This window comes from Myotis nattereri (genome assembly GCF_964212035.1).
Source record: "Myotis nattereri genome assembly, chromosome: 1".
NCBI lineage: Eukaryota > Metazoa > Chordata > Mammalia > Chiroptera > Vespertilionidae > Myotis > Myotis nattereri.
The window spans coordinates 170215605-170231911 of NC_138075.1; the positions used below are offsets into that span (position 1 = coordinate 170215605).

Sequence of the window (16307 nt, forward strand, 5' to 3'; positions counted from 1 at the left end):
GATTTTTCAAGGCAACGTATCTAAAATGTGCTTGCCTTAGCAAGGAGTATAAATATAATTTGTGCTTACATAAACTACGATTCATTACGAGGCAATTTTTATGTTTATTTCCTATATTGCTGATGATTTAGAAACCACCATAATGAGAAAATTTAATTAAATACAGTGAATATTAGTTATTAAGGATTTACACAGCACTTTTGAATCTCTTGAAACATCAGTAAGTCAGGTAAACAAGTTTCATCTTTTTCCCTGAACACTTGCTTTTTTTTTTTTTTTTAAACCTCACCCGAGGATATGTTTCCCATTGATTTTTAGAGAATGGAAGAGAGAGAGTGAAAGACAGAGAGCAACATTGATGTGAGAGTTGAGGTTTAAAAATCAATGTGAGAGAAACACATCTATTGGTTGCCTCCTGCACATGCCCTGAGCAGGGCCTGGTATGGGAAGGAGCCTGGAACCGAGGTACATACCCTTGCCCAGAATCGAACCCAGGACCCTTCACTCCACAGAGCAGGCTCTATCTACTGAACCAAACCAGCGAGAGCCACTTGCCTTCTTGACCCTTCCATGAGGCTGCCCACATTGACCTCAACATGAAGTGCAAAGGAAGAATGAAAAACAAGGGAAAGGATTTTGTCTAAACTCAACTCCTAAAGGTCCAGAGAAAACCTTTTATAGCCTATAATTTGAAGAATAATTATATTTCACATTTTTAGAAATTAAAAAAAGGTAATTTTAATAAGTGTTAAGTCTCAACAGCCTGACCCCACATTATTTTTAATGTTTTGCCTGTTTTGGCTATTCTTCTATGTGTGAGCAAGGACACATGTTCTTGTTAATAGTACATAAAAGTTTGGCCAAAACAGCTGACTGTATATCACATTTTCTATCAAAACTGTATTGCAAAAAACACAATTTTAAAGAGACAAGGCTACAAAACTCAGAACTCCCCCTGAGTATGCATTGAATAAATTCTGATCAGCAACTTTTTGTAAAATAAATCTCAATGTCCAATGAATATTTATTTATAAGAAATGATTTCTTTGTTTTCCATGTAAATTGAAACAAAAGCAGTTGTTAACAATTAAATTAAAATAATACCCTATTAATTTCAGTTACTAATTGACATTTCATAGATAAAAATTATACCCTAGGCAAATATTCTTTGTAAAAAAATTTAGGTGGTATAGAATCATATATTGTTATATTAATTTCAGGTATACAATATGGTGACCTTTTTCTACCTTACGATGTGATCTCCCCACTGATTCTAGTAATCATCTATCACCATGTAAACTTAACTCAATAAAAATGATGGAATGCCTCATGGATTTGCATGTCATCCTTGTGCAGGGACATTCTGGTCTCTGTGTCATTCCAGTTTTAGTGTATGTGCTGCTGAAGTGAGCACAAGCAAAGGGTCCTTACATTATATAAAGGTGTACTTCAACCTGTTGACTAGAGCTTAATCATAAGTTTCTCAGGCAAGTGGGTTCTATAAATTTATTGTGTTTAGCAACGTTTTAAAATGCTATTAAAGTCCACTAAACCAGGCATTAAGAAAAACATATTTATAATGTTTCCAACATTGTTCTAAATGAGACCTAGCCAGTTCAGCAAGGGCTACAAGAAGTGAGGAGGTGGAAAGAATGGCCCCTGGGGAAGGCGTCCTCTGGGGGTCTCCCGGGAAACCATTCCTCAATGCATTTTTAGGCACCTCAGATTGTACCTTTAGTCGCTCAGGTTTGAAAAGAGACCAAGAATGAATTGTTTTCTTATGGACAGATTCATCTGAACAACATTCATATGAAAGTTGTGTAAAAGTCAATGTCAATTTATTGATTTCCAATTTCAATCGTTACTGCTAAGGAAACCAGATTCGTAAGGCCACCAGATTCTAGCTATATGTTCTCTCTGTAGATACCCTGTAGAAAAGCAGCTCACAGTTCCAAATACGAAGGTGTATGAGGAGCATGGAATAATAGAGACAAAAAAATGCTTAAGCATTGAACTAAGCTGACTGAGGTTTCCATTTCTCCTTTCAATTATACCTTCCACAGGGATCAACAATTCAAGTGTTTCCTGTATTGTGCATGAAGGAGCTCTTGAATGCTTGATCTGTGGACTATTTTTTGTTTGTTTGTTTGTTTTAAACATTACCAAACCCTCCACTTATGATTGATGATGTCTGCTTTCCTCAGATTTAATATGTTGAATTAAATACAGCCACATTTTTAAGGGTCATGCCAGATTTTTCCAGTTTAAAGGAATTTGCATATATACACCCATATCTATTATGTATTGATTTCAATTTTCAGAAACCAATCATAATTTCAAATGTTTATTTCTCTTGGAGGATATTTCATTATGTCCTTATATAGAATATATGTCTTTATTTTTAAGGGCTTGGCAATGCACCTGATCAACATGCTATGAACAAAATGAGTCACATGTCTTCAAGAGAACAGGATAAAGGATATATTTTACATCCTATTTTAGGCCAACACAGCCATTTGAGTACAAATGTAGGGTTTTTACAATAGGATTCTTAGTGGACTAAAGAAAACCAAACACACACCCTGAGATTATGTGTGTGACAACAAATGAGCTCATTTTATTTAATTGATATTTAAAATTATCAAAAATTATATTTACTAATATTTGTGGTAAAAAATGTGATTATAATTTTTCCCCTGAGGATCCAAGTAATATATTTAGTACTCAGAGGAAAATTCAAAATGGAATTTTCTGACCTGTGCTAAAAGAGTTAAATGCTAGTCTATTTGCTCTTTAAGAAGCAAAAACAAATAAAAACAGTTTTGACCCATATTCATATATAATTACTTTAATTTTTTGGCATAAAAAATTAGATCATTATAATACTTGTCACATTTCATAACTGAAGTGAGGAACTTAAAATACTTTACAGGTTATTTGAGGAATCTAACACTATATATATATTTATATATATAATCTAATAAAAGACAAACATGGTAATTGACCATACCTTCGTTACGCTTCCCATTGGCTAATCAGCATGATATGCAAATTAACCGCCAGCAAAGATGGCGGTTAATTTGCATATGTAGGCACCAAGCGATGAAGCCAAGCCTGCTGGCCCCAGGCAGGAGCAGCAAGCGAAGGCTGGTGTGGTGAGTGCAGAGCGAAGCCCGCCATGCTGGCCCCACCTCTGGGGCCCGAGCGAAGAGCGAAGAGCGAAGCCCATCGTGACTGCCCCGCCTGGCGAAGAGCGAAGGCCTGGGTTCCAGGTGTCGGAGGAAAACTGGTGTCAGCAGCCAGGGGGAGGGGGTCCTGCGGGGCCCAGACTGCAAGAGGGCACAGGCCGTGCTGAGGGACCCACCCAAGTGCACCAATTTTTGTGCACCGGGCCTCTAGTCTATATATAAAAGCCTAAGCAACCGGCCGGCCAGCCAACCATTTGACCTTCAGACTGGTAGCTATAATGTGCACTGACCACCAGGGGGAAGCACTCAGTGCAGGACCAGAGACCACAGGCAGGGAAACGTGGAACAGACTGATGAATCTCAGAGGGAATAGGGGAGGGGAAAGGGAAGGACGGGAAGAGATTAACCAAAGATCTTATATGCATACTAGAGGCCTGATTCATGCACTGGAGGGGTCCCTCAGCCTGGCCTGTGGGGATCAGGCCAAAACACTCTCCGACATCCCCCGAAGGGTCCTGGAGTGCGAGAGAGCACAGGACCCCACCAGTGCACTTGTGAATTTAATTTGACCTCTAACCGAAAAACTAACATTGCAAAGAAATACTTCAATTGCACAAATGCCTGATCCTTCAGCCTTATGAGCTACGTACAGCTTCTCAAAGAAGCTGTGTTCTGGACCCCAGCCATACCTCCCCACATACTGCTCCATTCTCCTGGACTTGTTCTACTCACATCTTCAACTGACTCACTTATATTCAACCTTCCAGAATTACTTGGGCATCAACTCCTAATTTGATAGAAAGAGGAAAACTTTCCATAGCTTTTGGGGGGCGGGGGGTGGGGAGACATGATGCCTTGATAGAAATATTAAAGAAAAGAACCTTGGAATAAGAAATAGGAAAAATGGATAGAAGCCTGGTTTTGTCACTAAGCTTTGAACTCTGAATAAATCACATTATCTTTCAAGGATTTATTTGTGATATGTATGGATTGGAATAGATAATCTCTGGGACCATTTATAATTTTATATGGCAACTTGGAAACTTTTAAACTGAGTCATAACAGATAAAATTAAATTTATCCTCAAAATCCATAATATCAATGGGTTCCAATTACAAAATCTAAATTATATTTACTAACATACTTAATATGTTGCCTTAATCTAGATTTTCCTTTATATGTCATTAGTGATCTTACCATCTGTGTCCCTGGGCCTTCAGTGCTTGGCTTTCTCCTCTCCCAGTAGTTCTGGACCCATCGTGTATTCCTATCACTGTCCCATGAATAAAGGATCTTTTTCTGTTCCCTCCCCTCAGCCACAATGGGTTTTCACCTGTATGGGGTGCATCCCCCCCTGTACTTTAGGCTTCTGTTCTGTATGTACCTTTCCAACAGTGGTTAATGTTCTCTTCCTTGGACTCTTCACTCAATTCAAGAGTCACTTTATCAGGGGTTTTGCCAGTAATTTTATGTGATTATCCAGTGTGGACTGTAGAGAAGAACCTAAAAGTAGGAGCAAATTCTCACTATATTGATATTCTCTTGCTAGCCCACATTTGACCTTACCAGGTGGTTAACTAGAATTTAACAGAAGTCTTACTGCTGTTTACCTGTGTCTGCTACATCTGTTCTCTCCATGCTATTTCCTTCCTTTTCACTGCTAGCTCAGGCTAGCTGGTTGGCCTTGACTTTTCTTCTCTGGTGGTTTAAGAGAAGTTGCAAATGTATATTTCCTCTATATATTTTTGTTATTAAAAGAGTAGGAAAAAGGCTCTGCAGTTTTCTATACCCCAAGCTAAAACTAGAACATCTACATATGGTTATAACATATTTTCATTACCTAAATATATTCAGTAGCTGAGAATGATAATCATTATTGACTACATATCAAAGGAAATGCCTTCTATATTTTCTTTTTATTGAAACTGAACATGACTTTTACTTTTTAGTTGCTTAAAACTAAAAGCTCCATTAGATGTAAAAACTCTTACTTTGTTCTAAAAAAAAAAAAAAAAGACAATATTTAGAATTTTCCTTCCAGAGGATTACAACATAGATTACATTCTTTTTTTGTACCTTTTCCACTTCCTAACAATCTATTGTATTAGCTTGTCTTTTATTAGTGGTATATTGATGATTTCATCATGTCATTTAAAACTTTTCCTTGTTATTCTCTTTCTAACTGAAACTTCTCTTTTGAAGAATGGGATTTCCTTCATCCTAGATACATATGCACATTTAACTGTGAACTTACAGACATGATGCACTTTCTTTGTTCCCTGAGCATGCAGAGCCACATAAGCCTTACTTTACTCATGTAAGGTTTAAAGCAACCCTACCAGGTATGGCTTCTAAAGGTGTCTTTCAAAGGCAGTGATCCAATATAGGTAAAAAGGTCTATTAGTTCTCACTGATGTTGAAGCCTGTTCCTTTATTGCTTCTAAGCACAGAAAACAATGAAGAAAAGTAAAATCAAAGTTATGTCTAAAATAGGATAATGAATAATGTAAAGGTGTTCGTGGAATAATAGAGACCAAAAAAGGAGGGGGCAATAACAATAAATAAACTGATAAACCCAAAAGGAAATAAATCAGAACAAACAGTGAAAAAAATTGTTAGAAAAATATACTCTGAAGATAGCCCATCTTAAAATTATTCCTTCTGACTTTGAAAGAAATATTATTGCGAATAAAAATCTTGCTATCATTCCTTTCTTCTTGAATGTATTGTTCTTTACCACTTGCTGAATTAATCAATTTAAAAATTGCTCTTTAGTTCTAAAAAGAAGGGAAAAACTTGATTGAAAATGAGAGAGGTAAGCTAAAACAAATGAGAGAAAAGCATACTTTGAAGAATAGATAATATTAAATTTTTGACATATGAATAAAAATTGGTATTGCATAGAATAATTTTATATTTTCAAGAATAGATTGAAATACATTGTGAAAAACCCTATAGAAACATTTAATCTTTTAATCATGTGTAGCAAAAATAATTTCCCTTTATTTTTAGGATAATCCCTTAAACTATTAAACAAAATACGTATGTTTTTATGTTTATGCCCTGTTTTAAATATATAACCTCAGTTTATGTGTGTTATAATGGTAACTCCTATCTGATGATTCTGAATAAGAAAGTAGCATCATTTTCATGTGTGATCATTTCAGTTACGTTGATATTCCATTACCTGAGGATGGCGCAGCTAAGTTAGATATAGGGCATACCTTGTTTACTGCACTTTACTTTATTGCACTTCAAAGATATTGCATTTTTTTTTTACAAATTGAAATTTTCTGGCAACAGGCATTAAGTCAATAGGCTTTATTTTTCCAACAGCATTTGCTCACTTTGTGTCTCTGTGTCAATTTCTGATAATTCTCGCAGTATTTCAAACCTTTAATTACTATCATATTTTATGGTAATCTGTGATATTTGGTGTTATTATAGCAATTGTTTTGGAGCACAATTGCATCCAAATAAGATAGCTATCTTTTTTAAAAATTAGAATCCATGAGTTTGCTATTAGCATGAGAAGGCTCTTTTCTTTTTCTTTCCAACCATCCTTCACCTCCTCCCCTTAGGCAACCATCAGCGGTTCTTTGTATCATTGGATTTGTTTCTATCTTGTTTTGTTTATCCATTTGTTTTGTTTTGTTTTCAGATTCCACATACATATAGATGAAATCCTACAGTATTTGTCCTTCTGTTTGATTTTTTAAATTAAAATTTGATAAGGTGATATATTGATTAATAAAATTATAAAGGTTTCAAGAGTATTAATCTTTAATACTAGTACATCCTCTATATATTGTATTGTGTGCCCACCACCTAAAGTGAATTCTTTTTCTATCACCATATAGTTGACCCCCTTTAGAATCTCCCCACCTCCCTTCCCTCTGGTAACCAACATACTGTTGTCTGGGTCTATGAGTTTTTGTTTTTATTTTTCTTATTTGTTCATTTATTGCTTTCAGTTTTATATCCCACATAGGAATGAAATCAGAAGGTTCTTGACATTTTCTGTCTGACATATTTCGCTTAGCATAATATTCTCAAGGTCCATCCTTGATGTCACAAATGGCAGTATTTCATGTTTCTATATGCACCCCTCTGTTCATTGCAGCATTAATCATAGTGGCCATGACATGAAAACAACAGAACAGTCCTTCAGTAGATGATTGGGTAAAGATGTGGTAAATATTTACAATGGAATTCTTCTTTTTCTGATTCATTTTACTTAGCATAATACCCTCTAGGCCAGTGATGGCGAACCTATGACACACGTGTCAGAGATGACACACGAACTCATTTTTTTTTTGGTTGATTTTTCTCTGTTAAATGACATTTAAATATATAAAATAAATATCAAAAATATAAGTCTTTGTTTTACTATGGTTGCAAAGATCAAAAAATTTCTATATGTGACACGGCACCAGAGTTAAGTTAGGGTTTTTCAAAATGCTGACACGCCGAGCTCAAAAGGTTCGCCATCACTGCTCTAGGCCCATCCATATTGTGGCAAAAATAGAATAAAATTAATAAATAGAATTTTATTCTATTTTTGTCATTAACATTTGATTGTGTATATACATAGATATATGACATCTTCTTTATCCACTCATCTATCAATGGATACCTATGTTGCTTTCATATCTTAGCTATTGTAAATAATGTTGCAATGAACATAGGGGTGCATATAGCTTTCCAAATCAGTGTTTTTGTTTTTACAGATAAATAACCAGTGTTATTGCTGGGTTGAATTTGAATTTGAATTGTTTGAGAACTCTCCGTACTGTTTTTCACTGTAGCTGCACCAGTTTAAAATCACCACAAAAGTGCATGAATGTTGTATTTTATCCAAATCTTTGCCAACACTCATTTGTTGATTTTTTTATGACAACCATTCTGACAGGTGTGAAGTGGAATCTCATTGTCATTTTGATTTGCATTTCCCCGATGATTAGTGATGTTGATTACCTTCCATATGTCTGTTGGACATCTGTATGTTTTCTTGGTGAATGTCTATTTAGGGGTTTAGCTCATTTTTTAGTTGGATTATTTGTTTCCTTGGTGTTAAATTTTATATATTTGTGATATTAATCCTTTTTTGGATATATCACTTGTAAATTCTTTACCATTCAGTAGGTAGTGTGTATTCCGATTGTTTATCAGTTGGCAATTCACCAGTCTCCCTTACCCTGGGCCTTCCTATTCCCTGAGACACAACAATATAAAAATTATGTCAAATGATAACTTTACAATAGTCTCCCAGTTTTCAAGCAAAAGAAATAGTCACATGTCTCTCACTTAAAGTAAAAAGCTAAAAGTGATTAAGCTTAGTGTGGGAGGCAAATGGAAAGCCAAGCTAGGCCTCTTGCGCCAAATAGTTAGCCAAGCTGGGAATGCAAAGGAAAAGTTCTTAAAGAAAATTAAAGGTGCTACTTAAGTGAACACAAATGATAAGAAAGTCTAACAGGGTAATTGCTGAAATGCAGACAGTTTTAGTGGTCTGGATAGAAGATCAAACCAGCTACAACATTTCATTAAACCCAAATCTAATCCAGAGCATGTCCCTAAGCCTCTTCAATTCTTTGAAGGCTAAGAGAGATAAGGACACACCTGAAAAAAGTTTAAAGCCACCAGAAATTGGTTCACAAGTTTTAAGAAAAGAAGTCATCTCTATAACATAAAAGTGCAAGTGAAGCAACAAGTGTTGAGCTAAAAGCTGTAGCAAGTTATCCAGAAGACCTGTGTGAGATAATTAACGAAGGTAACTACACTAAACAGGTTTTCAACATAGATGAAACAGCCTTATATTGGGATATGATGTCTTTCAGGACTTTCCTAGGTAGAACAAAGTCAACGCCAGGCTTCAAAGCTTTAAAGAACAGGCTGACTCTCTTGTTAGAGGCTAATGCATCTGGTGATTTTAAGTTAAAGCCAATACTCATTAACCATTGTGAAAATCCTGGAGCTCTTATAAATTATGCTGCATCCACTCTATCTGTGCTCTATAAGTGGAACAACAAAGCCTGGAAGACAACACATCTACTTATAACATACTTTACAGAACATTTTATGCTCACTGTTGTGTCCTAATACTCAGGGGGAAAAAACAAATCCCTCTCAAAATATTACTGCTGATTCACAATGCACCTGGTCACTCAAGAGTCCTGACGGAGATGTACAATGAGATTAATGTTATTTTCATGCCTTCTAACAAACAGCCATTCTGAAGCCCATAAGTCAAGGAGCAATTTTGACTTTCAAGTCTTATTATTGCAGAAATACATATTATAAGGCTATTGCTGCCATAGATAGGGATTCCTCTGATGGATCTGGGAAAGTAAATTGAAAACCTACTGGAAAGGATTCATCATTCTAGATGCCATAAAGAACATTTGTGATTCATGTCAAGAGGTCAGGCTATCAACATTAATAGGAACTTTGAAAAAGTTAATTCCAATCCACGTGGATGATTTTGAGGTGGTCAAGACTTCAGTGGAAAAAGTAACTACAGGTAAGATGGAAAAAGCAAGAGAACTAAAATTAAAAAAATGAATTATGAAGATGTGACAGAATGACTGCAATCTCATCATAAAACTTTAATGGATGAGGAGTTGCTTCATATGGATGAGCCCTTTTAATTATTTCACCATTTAATCAATCTCTCTTTGTTGTTAGTTTTGTTTTGGGTTGTCACCAAAATAAATTTGTTAAATTGGGTATACTTTTGAAATAGCTAAAGTGATAGCCATAAAACAAATAAGTTCTTAATACTGAATACAACATAAAAAAGAGTAAAACTTTAGTTAATTTTAACCTCAAGAAAGTATTAATCACTGCTTTCCAACAGTCATAAATATAAATACTACAAACCAAAATCAACTGTAAGATATCTATATATGTGTTGGTTTTATAGAATAGGGTAGGAATGAAGATGATATCAATATTCTCATGTTTGTATACAGAATAAAACATTCATTATTTTAATATCATATTTTTATAAGACCCACGATTACAAATATTTAAGAAGTCTCAACTAATATGTAATTCAGAGATTCTAAGACTTGTACTTGACCAAAAGAAAATGTAATACTTAGCATTCCAAATTCATGTCTTATAAGCTTACTATTTCCAAGTCCACATGTTTAGAAATGCAATATCCTGTTTATGGTCTTATATTCTGAGGCACAGGATACACTTCAATTTTGGTTCCTCAGACTAAGAGAATCCATCCATCATCTTATTTTTCTTTCTGCTTTTAGTAAGATTAAGCCTTATGTAACCAGAAATAATAATTGGAACTCTCAAATATCTACTATTATTTTCATATTATACAGTTTAATTTTCTGCAAGTAAGAAATAAGTTTAATCCAAATTGAAGGTTACACTTCCATAACCTTTATATTTCCACTCATGATTTCACAGCACCTATTATGAATTTATATTTCCAAAATGTTCTAGTAGCAATAATTTCTCTATTCCAAAACAATAGATATTATTTTATCTTCAGTAACATCACTTATATGCACATCAATAACTTTTTACTTTAAGAAGTGGTAAATAAATTTTTTTTATCTCATTGAAATTCCTGCTATAGTTTTCATTTTTTATCAATTAATACTGCACCAATATCTACATAAAAGATGCCATAGCTTTAGTATACTTTAGAAAGTTAGATAATTGAGAAACAGGTAGAAGGAAATAACAGCAAGGGGCAATTTGAGACCTGCTAGTGATTATTTAATTTGGGGGGAATATTTAATATATCTAAATCCCATCTTCTATTCACATTATCAGTTCTTTCTGCCACAACTTCAATCATAAGAATTTAAATTTTGACCATTCTTTCATGAAAAAGGAGAGAGTACAGTGCGTAGTTTTGTTTGTTGTTTGGCCAGCTTTATAATGGTGCAAAGTACTTCATTTTTAAAAAAATCGATTCACAGATCCTCCTCAGTGAATGTCGCCAAAACCATGTGTTTCTTCTGCCGACAGTGAGGAAAGGCATTATGAGACAGAACTGCACCTTCGAATCACCTTTAACATCATATTAAGATGAATCTATTTGGCATTTATTGCTGAGCACGGCAATTAGATACACGTGGTGTACTGCTGCAGCAGTCAATAATGGAAGCAAACAACCATGATTTTCTGATGGATTCTGGTATGGGAAAAAGGAAAGACACGGATGGAATGGGCAATGAAAATAGCTCCTTCTCAAAGTCTGATGGCACTTTGGAGATTCCACATCTTAAATTTACACGTACATCCCTCACTGAAAAAAGTTCAGCGTATGCTCCTGAGCTAAAATGCATGTATCTGATTCTCGGGCAAAGTGTATATATTTATAATACAGCTGAATAAGGTTGTAATACCTCGGATTTATATCTAAAAATTATTATTTTCATCTGTTCTGAATATTATGACTTGGGGATAAACTATGGTGGTTATAAAGTCAACTTTGCTTTAAATTCACTAGTAAGACGATTTCTTTTCATGGATTTTTTTTTTCCTTTTCAAGAAAAGTTGCCTCATTCACGGTGGCTAAAACGCAGCTGTATATGATATCAGAGCTCTCTGAACAAGTATGTAAAAGAAGTAATGATTTAAGAAAGCTTACTGACTCGGTTGACAGAGAAAGCACTATCACTGTTGCTAAATAAAAATGAAATTAAATAAGAGCCACTTCTATCTCTGCCCCAGACTTTGAGCCATTATTGAAGCCTCGATGCACTGGGCAACATTGCAATGCAGTTTTCCTAAACGGGCTGGATAATGACAAACGGATAAGGAAGAGGCAAAAGGAACCATTTGCTAGAAACAGGCTATAGGTAATATACAACATGGATTGCATATTGACCTCCGGGCATTTGGTCTCGATCAGCATGCCATGCTACAGCACAGGAACACAGTCATGTTTACAACACAGAGCTGAAGGGAAGAGACTCACATAGCTGCCTGCGAGAAGGTACAGGAGCACTTCCATAAGCTGTGCCCTGTAAATAAAACACATTTTTTTTTTGGAGCAACTGATCATTAGAAACAGTATAAAATGGTAACAAAATGAACAGAGAAAATGAAAACACACAAAATAAATAAAAAATGGTTTTAGAGGCTGTTTTTATTAAATAAAGTTTTGGAGTTACTGTATGTGGCAGACATAAATATCAAAGTAATAGTTGTAGGAAATTAAGAAAAATATGTAATACATCAAAATGAGATATAAAAATAAAACTTGCAGCCAAATATGGGAAGGTTGAATTTGACAGACAGAACGTTATGTGAAAAGTAGAATGCATGATATTTATGAAGTGGCCTCCTTCCAGAGTAGGTTCTTTATCTGATGTAAACTTTTCTACAGCATTACCAGTAAACTAAACAGTGTTGTAGTTGCTCTTTCTTTCTCTACCTGACACACTGTACAAACCAAAAATAATGACTTCAATAAAACAACTCTACCCTGTGCATCAATAAAAGTTAATCACTGAAAAACAGCATAATTCAATGGAAAAAAGTTATTAAATAAAGATATTAATTGTGTACGATAGGCACTAACATTAGAACAACTACATTGTGAATATTTGCTATATCCTTCTAGTTGACAAAGATCTGCACAGACCTATTGTAATTAAAATTGTATATTCTTATTCCTGGCACTAATCTCCATCACAAAATTACATTATAATTTATGCAAGGAGAAGTTTTGAAATTTTAGGAAAATATAAGTCTCAGTGAAAATCAATAGTTCATTATAAATATAACTTGCAAATAACAAGAATATTTGAAAATGATTAATAATTATTGAACTTTCACTGTCTAAAGCTGCTATGCCTAGCACATGAACAGCATTATCTTATTTAGTTCCTACAACAGTCCCTGAGGTAGTTACAATTTTTTACTGTTATTTATTATGATTGCTGTTTTTGATGATGAGAAAACTCCTTAGAATTAATTAAGTAACTTTAGATTCAGGTTGGAATCAGTTAAGGAACTATCCACTTTGTTTAATGCTAATTATATAATTAAAAGAGGGATCCACAAAATAATTCCTGTTGCTGGCATTTAATGAATTTTCCCTCTAACAAGAAGAGCAAAAGCTAGTATTAAGGCCTTGGTTCCTATCCTATCTAATAAAAGAGAAACATGGTAATTAGCCATATGTCCGCTACCTTTCTCATTGGCTAATCAGGGCTATATGCAAATTAACTGCCAGCCAAGATGGCGGCCGGCAGCCGGCAGCTTGAAATTAACATGAGGCTTGCTTGCTTAGTGATGCAGGACCCAAAGTTCCCTGCCTGCCACTGCTGGCATCTGAGTTTGCAGTTTGAAACATTGTTACAAATATACAAGCTAAACAAAACCCCAGAAACCTCCTTTCAGTCAGCTGGGATCTCAGAACTGGAGTTGATACAGTGTTTCGATTACAGAACCCAAACAAACCAGGTACCTGCTTTCAGCAGCAGAGGCCTCAGAGCTGGAGCCAGAGCTAAAGCTGGCTGAGAATTAAAAAAAAAAAAAGAAAGAAAAAAAAGGAGCAGTTGGGAGCTTTAGTCACCCGCCAGCCTGAAAATAGCCCTCAGACACTCACCCAGACTGGCCAGGCACCCCAGTGGGGACCCCAACCCTGAAGAGTGTGTGACCAGCTGCAAACAGCAATTATCCCCTCATCCAGGCTGGCCAGGCACCCCAGTGGGGACCCCCACCCTGATCCAGGACACCCTTCAGGGCAAACCAGCCGGGCCCCCCCATACACCAGGCCTCTATCCTATATAGTAAAAGGGTAATATGCCTCCCAGCACCGGGATCAGCGGAGCTGCAAGGCCTCCCAGCACCGGGATCAGTATGACAGGGGGCAGCGCCCAAATCCCCTGATCGCCCTGCGGCTCTGTGTGTGACAGGAGGTGGGGCCAAAACCTCCCTATCTGCCCTGCTCTGTTTGTGACAGGGGAAGGCGCCCCAACCCCCTGATCAGCCCTGCTCTGTGCCTGATAGGGGGGAGCTCCCCAACCCCCTGATCTCCCTGCGGCTCTGTGTGTGACAGGGTGCAGCGCCCTAACCCCCTGATTGCCCCTGCTCTGTGGGTGACAGGGGGTGGCGCCGCAACTCCCCAATCAGCCCTGCTCTGAGCCCAACCAGGGGCTGCACCTAGGGATTAGGCCTGCCCTCTGCCACCTGGGAGCAGGCCTAAGCCAGCAGGTCGTTATCTCCCGAGGGGTCCTAGTCTGCGAGAGGGCACAGGCCGGGCTGAGGGACACCCCTCCCCCCCGAGTGCACAAATTTTTGTGCACCGGGCCTCTAGTAAAGGTATATAAAAGAGCATATACCTTATCTTGTAAAATGTCTGTATACTTGCATTGATGGATGATAAATAAGATATGCAAATCCCCTGCTTTAATGTCCTCTAAGAATATATTTGTATTTCTAAAAATCATCATTATTTGCAACAAGATAATAATAACTTGTAACAAAAATTCATCATTTGTGAAAACATTTTGTACTTTTTAGAATTTTAAGGAATTACTTCAAGTATAAGTAAAACCCATGAAACAAGAATACTATTTTTTAAAGCTGTACTATTAAAACAGAATAGAAACTGAAAATCACATTAATGTTCCTGTTTATTAAAAACAAATATTTCCAAGGCTGGCAGTATAATAGGACTCATCTTTATTAGATATATAATTATGGAAAGATGTTTATTCAAATGTATTCCTATAATTAATCTGGATCAAACTTACCCCTGGACCAAAATGTAAAATACAGGAAAGTAATATATCATGTTAATATAATTTGATTGGAGAAATTAGTCTCTGAAGTTCTGAAATTCCAGTTGTGATCACTGGTAGGGAGGGTCACATTGAGTTAATCCACAAAAGTTCAATTTTGTTATTAGGGAAAATACCTTGACTTGAAGGTTTTTTTTTCGTTTGTTTTTTATTTTATTGATTTTTTACGGAGAGGAAGGGAGAGGGATAGAGAGTTAGAAACATCAATGAGAGAGAAAGATCGATCAGTTGCCTCCTGCACACCCCCTACTGGGGATGTGCCCATAACCAAGGTACATGCCCCCAACCAGAATCGGACCTGGGACGCTTCAGTCCGCAGACCGATGCTCCATCCACTGAGCCAAACCTGTCAGGGCCGAAGTTTTTGTTTTAACTGGCTCCAAGCAGCTTATTGCATGACTAGAGGCCCAGTGCATGAATTCATGCACCAGTGAGGTCTCTCGGCCTGGCCTGCGGGATCGGGCCGAAACCAGTTCCGACATCCACAGAGGGGTCCTGGATTCCAAGAGGGTGCAGGCCAGACTGAGGGACCCCACTGGTGCACGATAGGGCCCAGGGAGGGATGCAGGAGATTGGCCAGCCGGAGAGGGACCAAAGGAGGGCTCCAGAGTGTGTCCGGCTCTTCTTGCTCAGTCCTGCTTGGCTGGACCCCTGCAGCAAGCTAACCTACCAGTTGGAGCGTCTGCCTACTGGTGGTCAGTGCATGTCATAGTGACTGGCTGACCAGTCAACTGTCTGCCCCCTGGTGGTCAGTGCACATCATAGTGAGCATTTGATCATCCTTAGCATATCATTAGCATATTATGCTTTGATTGGTTGAATGGATGACTGGACAACCAGACACTTAGCATATAAGGCTTTTTTTATATATAGGCCTAGAGGCCTGGTGCACGACATTTGTGCACTGGAGAGGGGTGTCCCTCAGCCCAACCTGTGCCCTCTTGCAGTTGGACATCCTCTAAGGGGTCCTTAGCACTGTCATGAGACAGGAGAGGCTCCCACCACCACCTCTGTGCTTGCCAGCCGTGAGCCGGGCTTCTGGCTGAGCAGTGCTCCCCCTGTGGGAGGTCGCTGGCCACCAGGGAACAGCTCCTGCTTTTAGCATCTGCCCCCTGGTGGTCAGTGTGCATCATAGCAGCTGGTCATTCCACCCTTTGGTCGATTTGCATATTAGGGTTTTGCTATATAGGATACTTCTTTCTTGGACAATATGAAACCCGTGTGTGGTGTACATACCTCTGTGGGAAACTGATAAAGGGTTGAGCCTCGGACTGACCTGCTGGCAAAGTCACAAACAAGTCCCAGCTTAGAGGGCTCAGTCCTCTTA

The 16307-nt window shown here is 37.3% G+C and overlaps 1 protein-coding gene across 2 annotated transcripts in view; it reads right to left on the reverse strand.

Annotated features, from left to right (window-relative positions):
* Positions 1-11711: 11711 nt before the first annotated feature.
* Positions 11712-16307, reverse strand: part of CCSER1 (coiled-coil serine rich protein 1) — a 942549-nt gene continuing 937953 nt past the window's right edge. For both annotated transcript variants that reach the window (XM_081109402.1, XM_081109401.1), the window contains one exon: positions 11712-12190. In XM_081109402.1, coding sequence (XP_080965528.1) covers positions 12113-12190 — 78 coding nt within the window. In that variant the 3' untranslated portion in view covers positions 11712-12112. The remainder of the gene's footprint in view (positions 12191-16307) is intronic.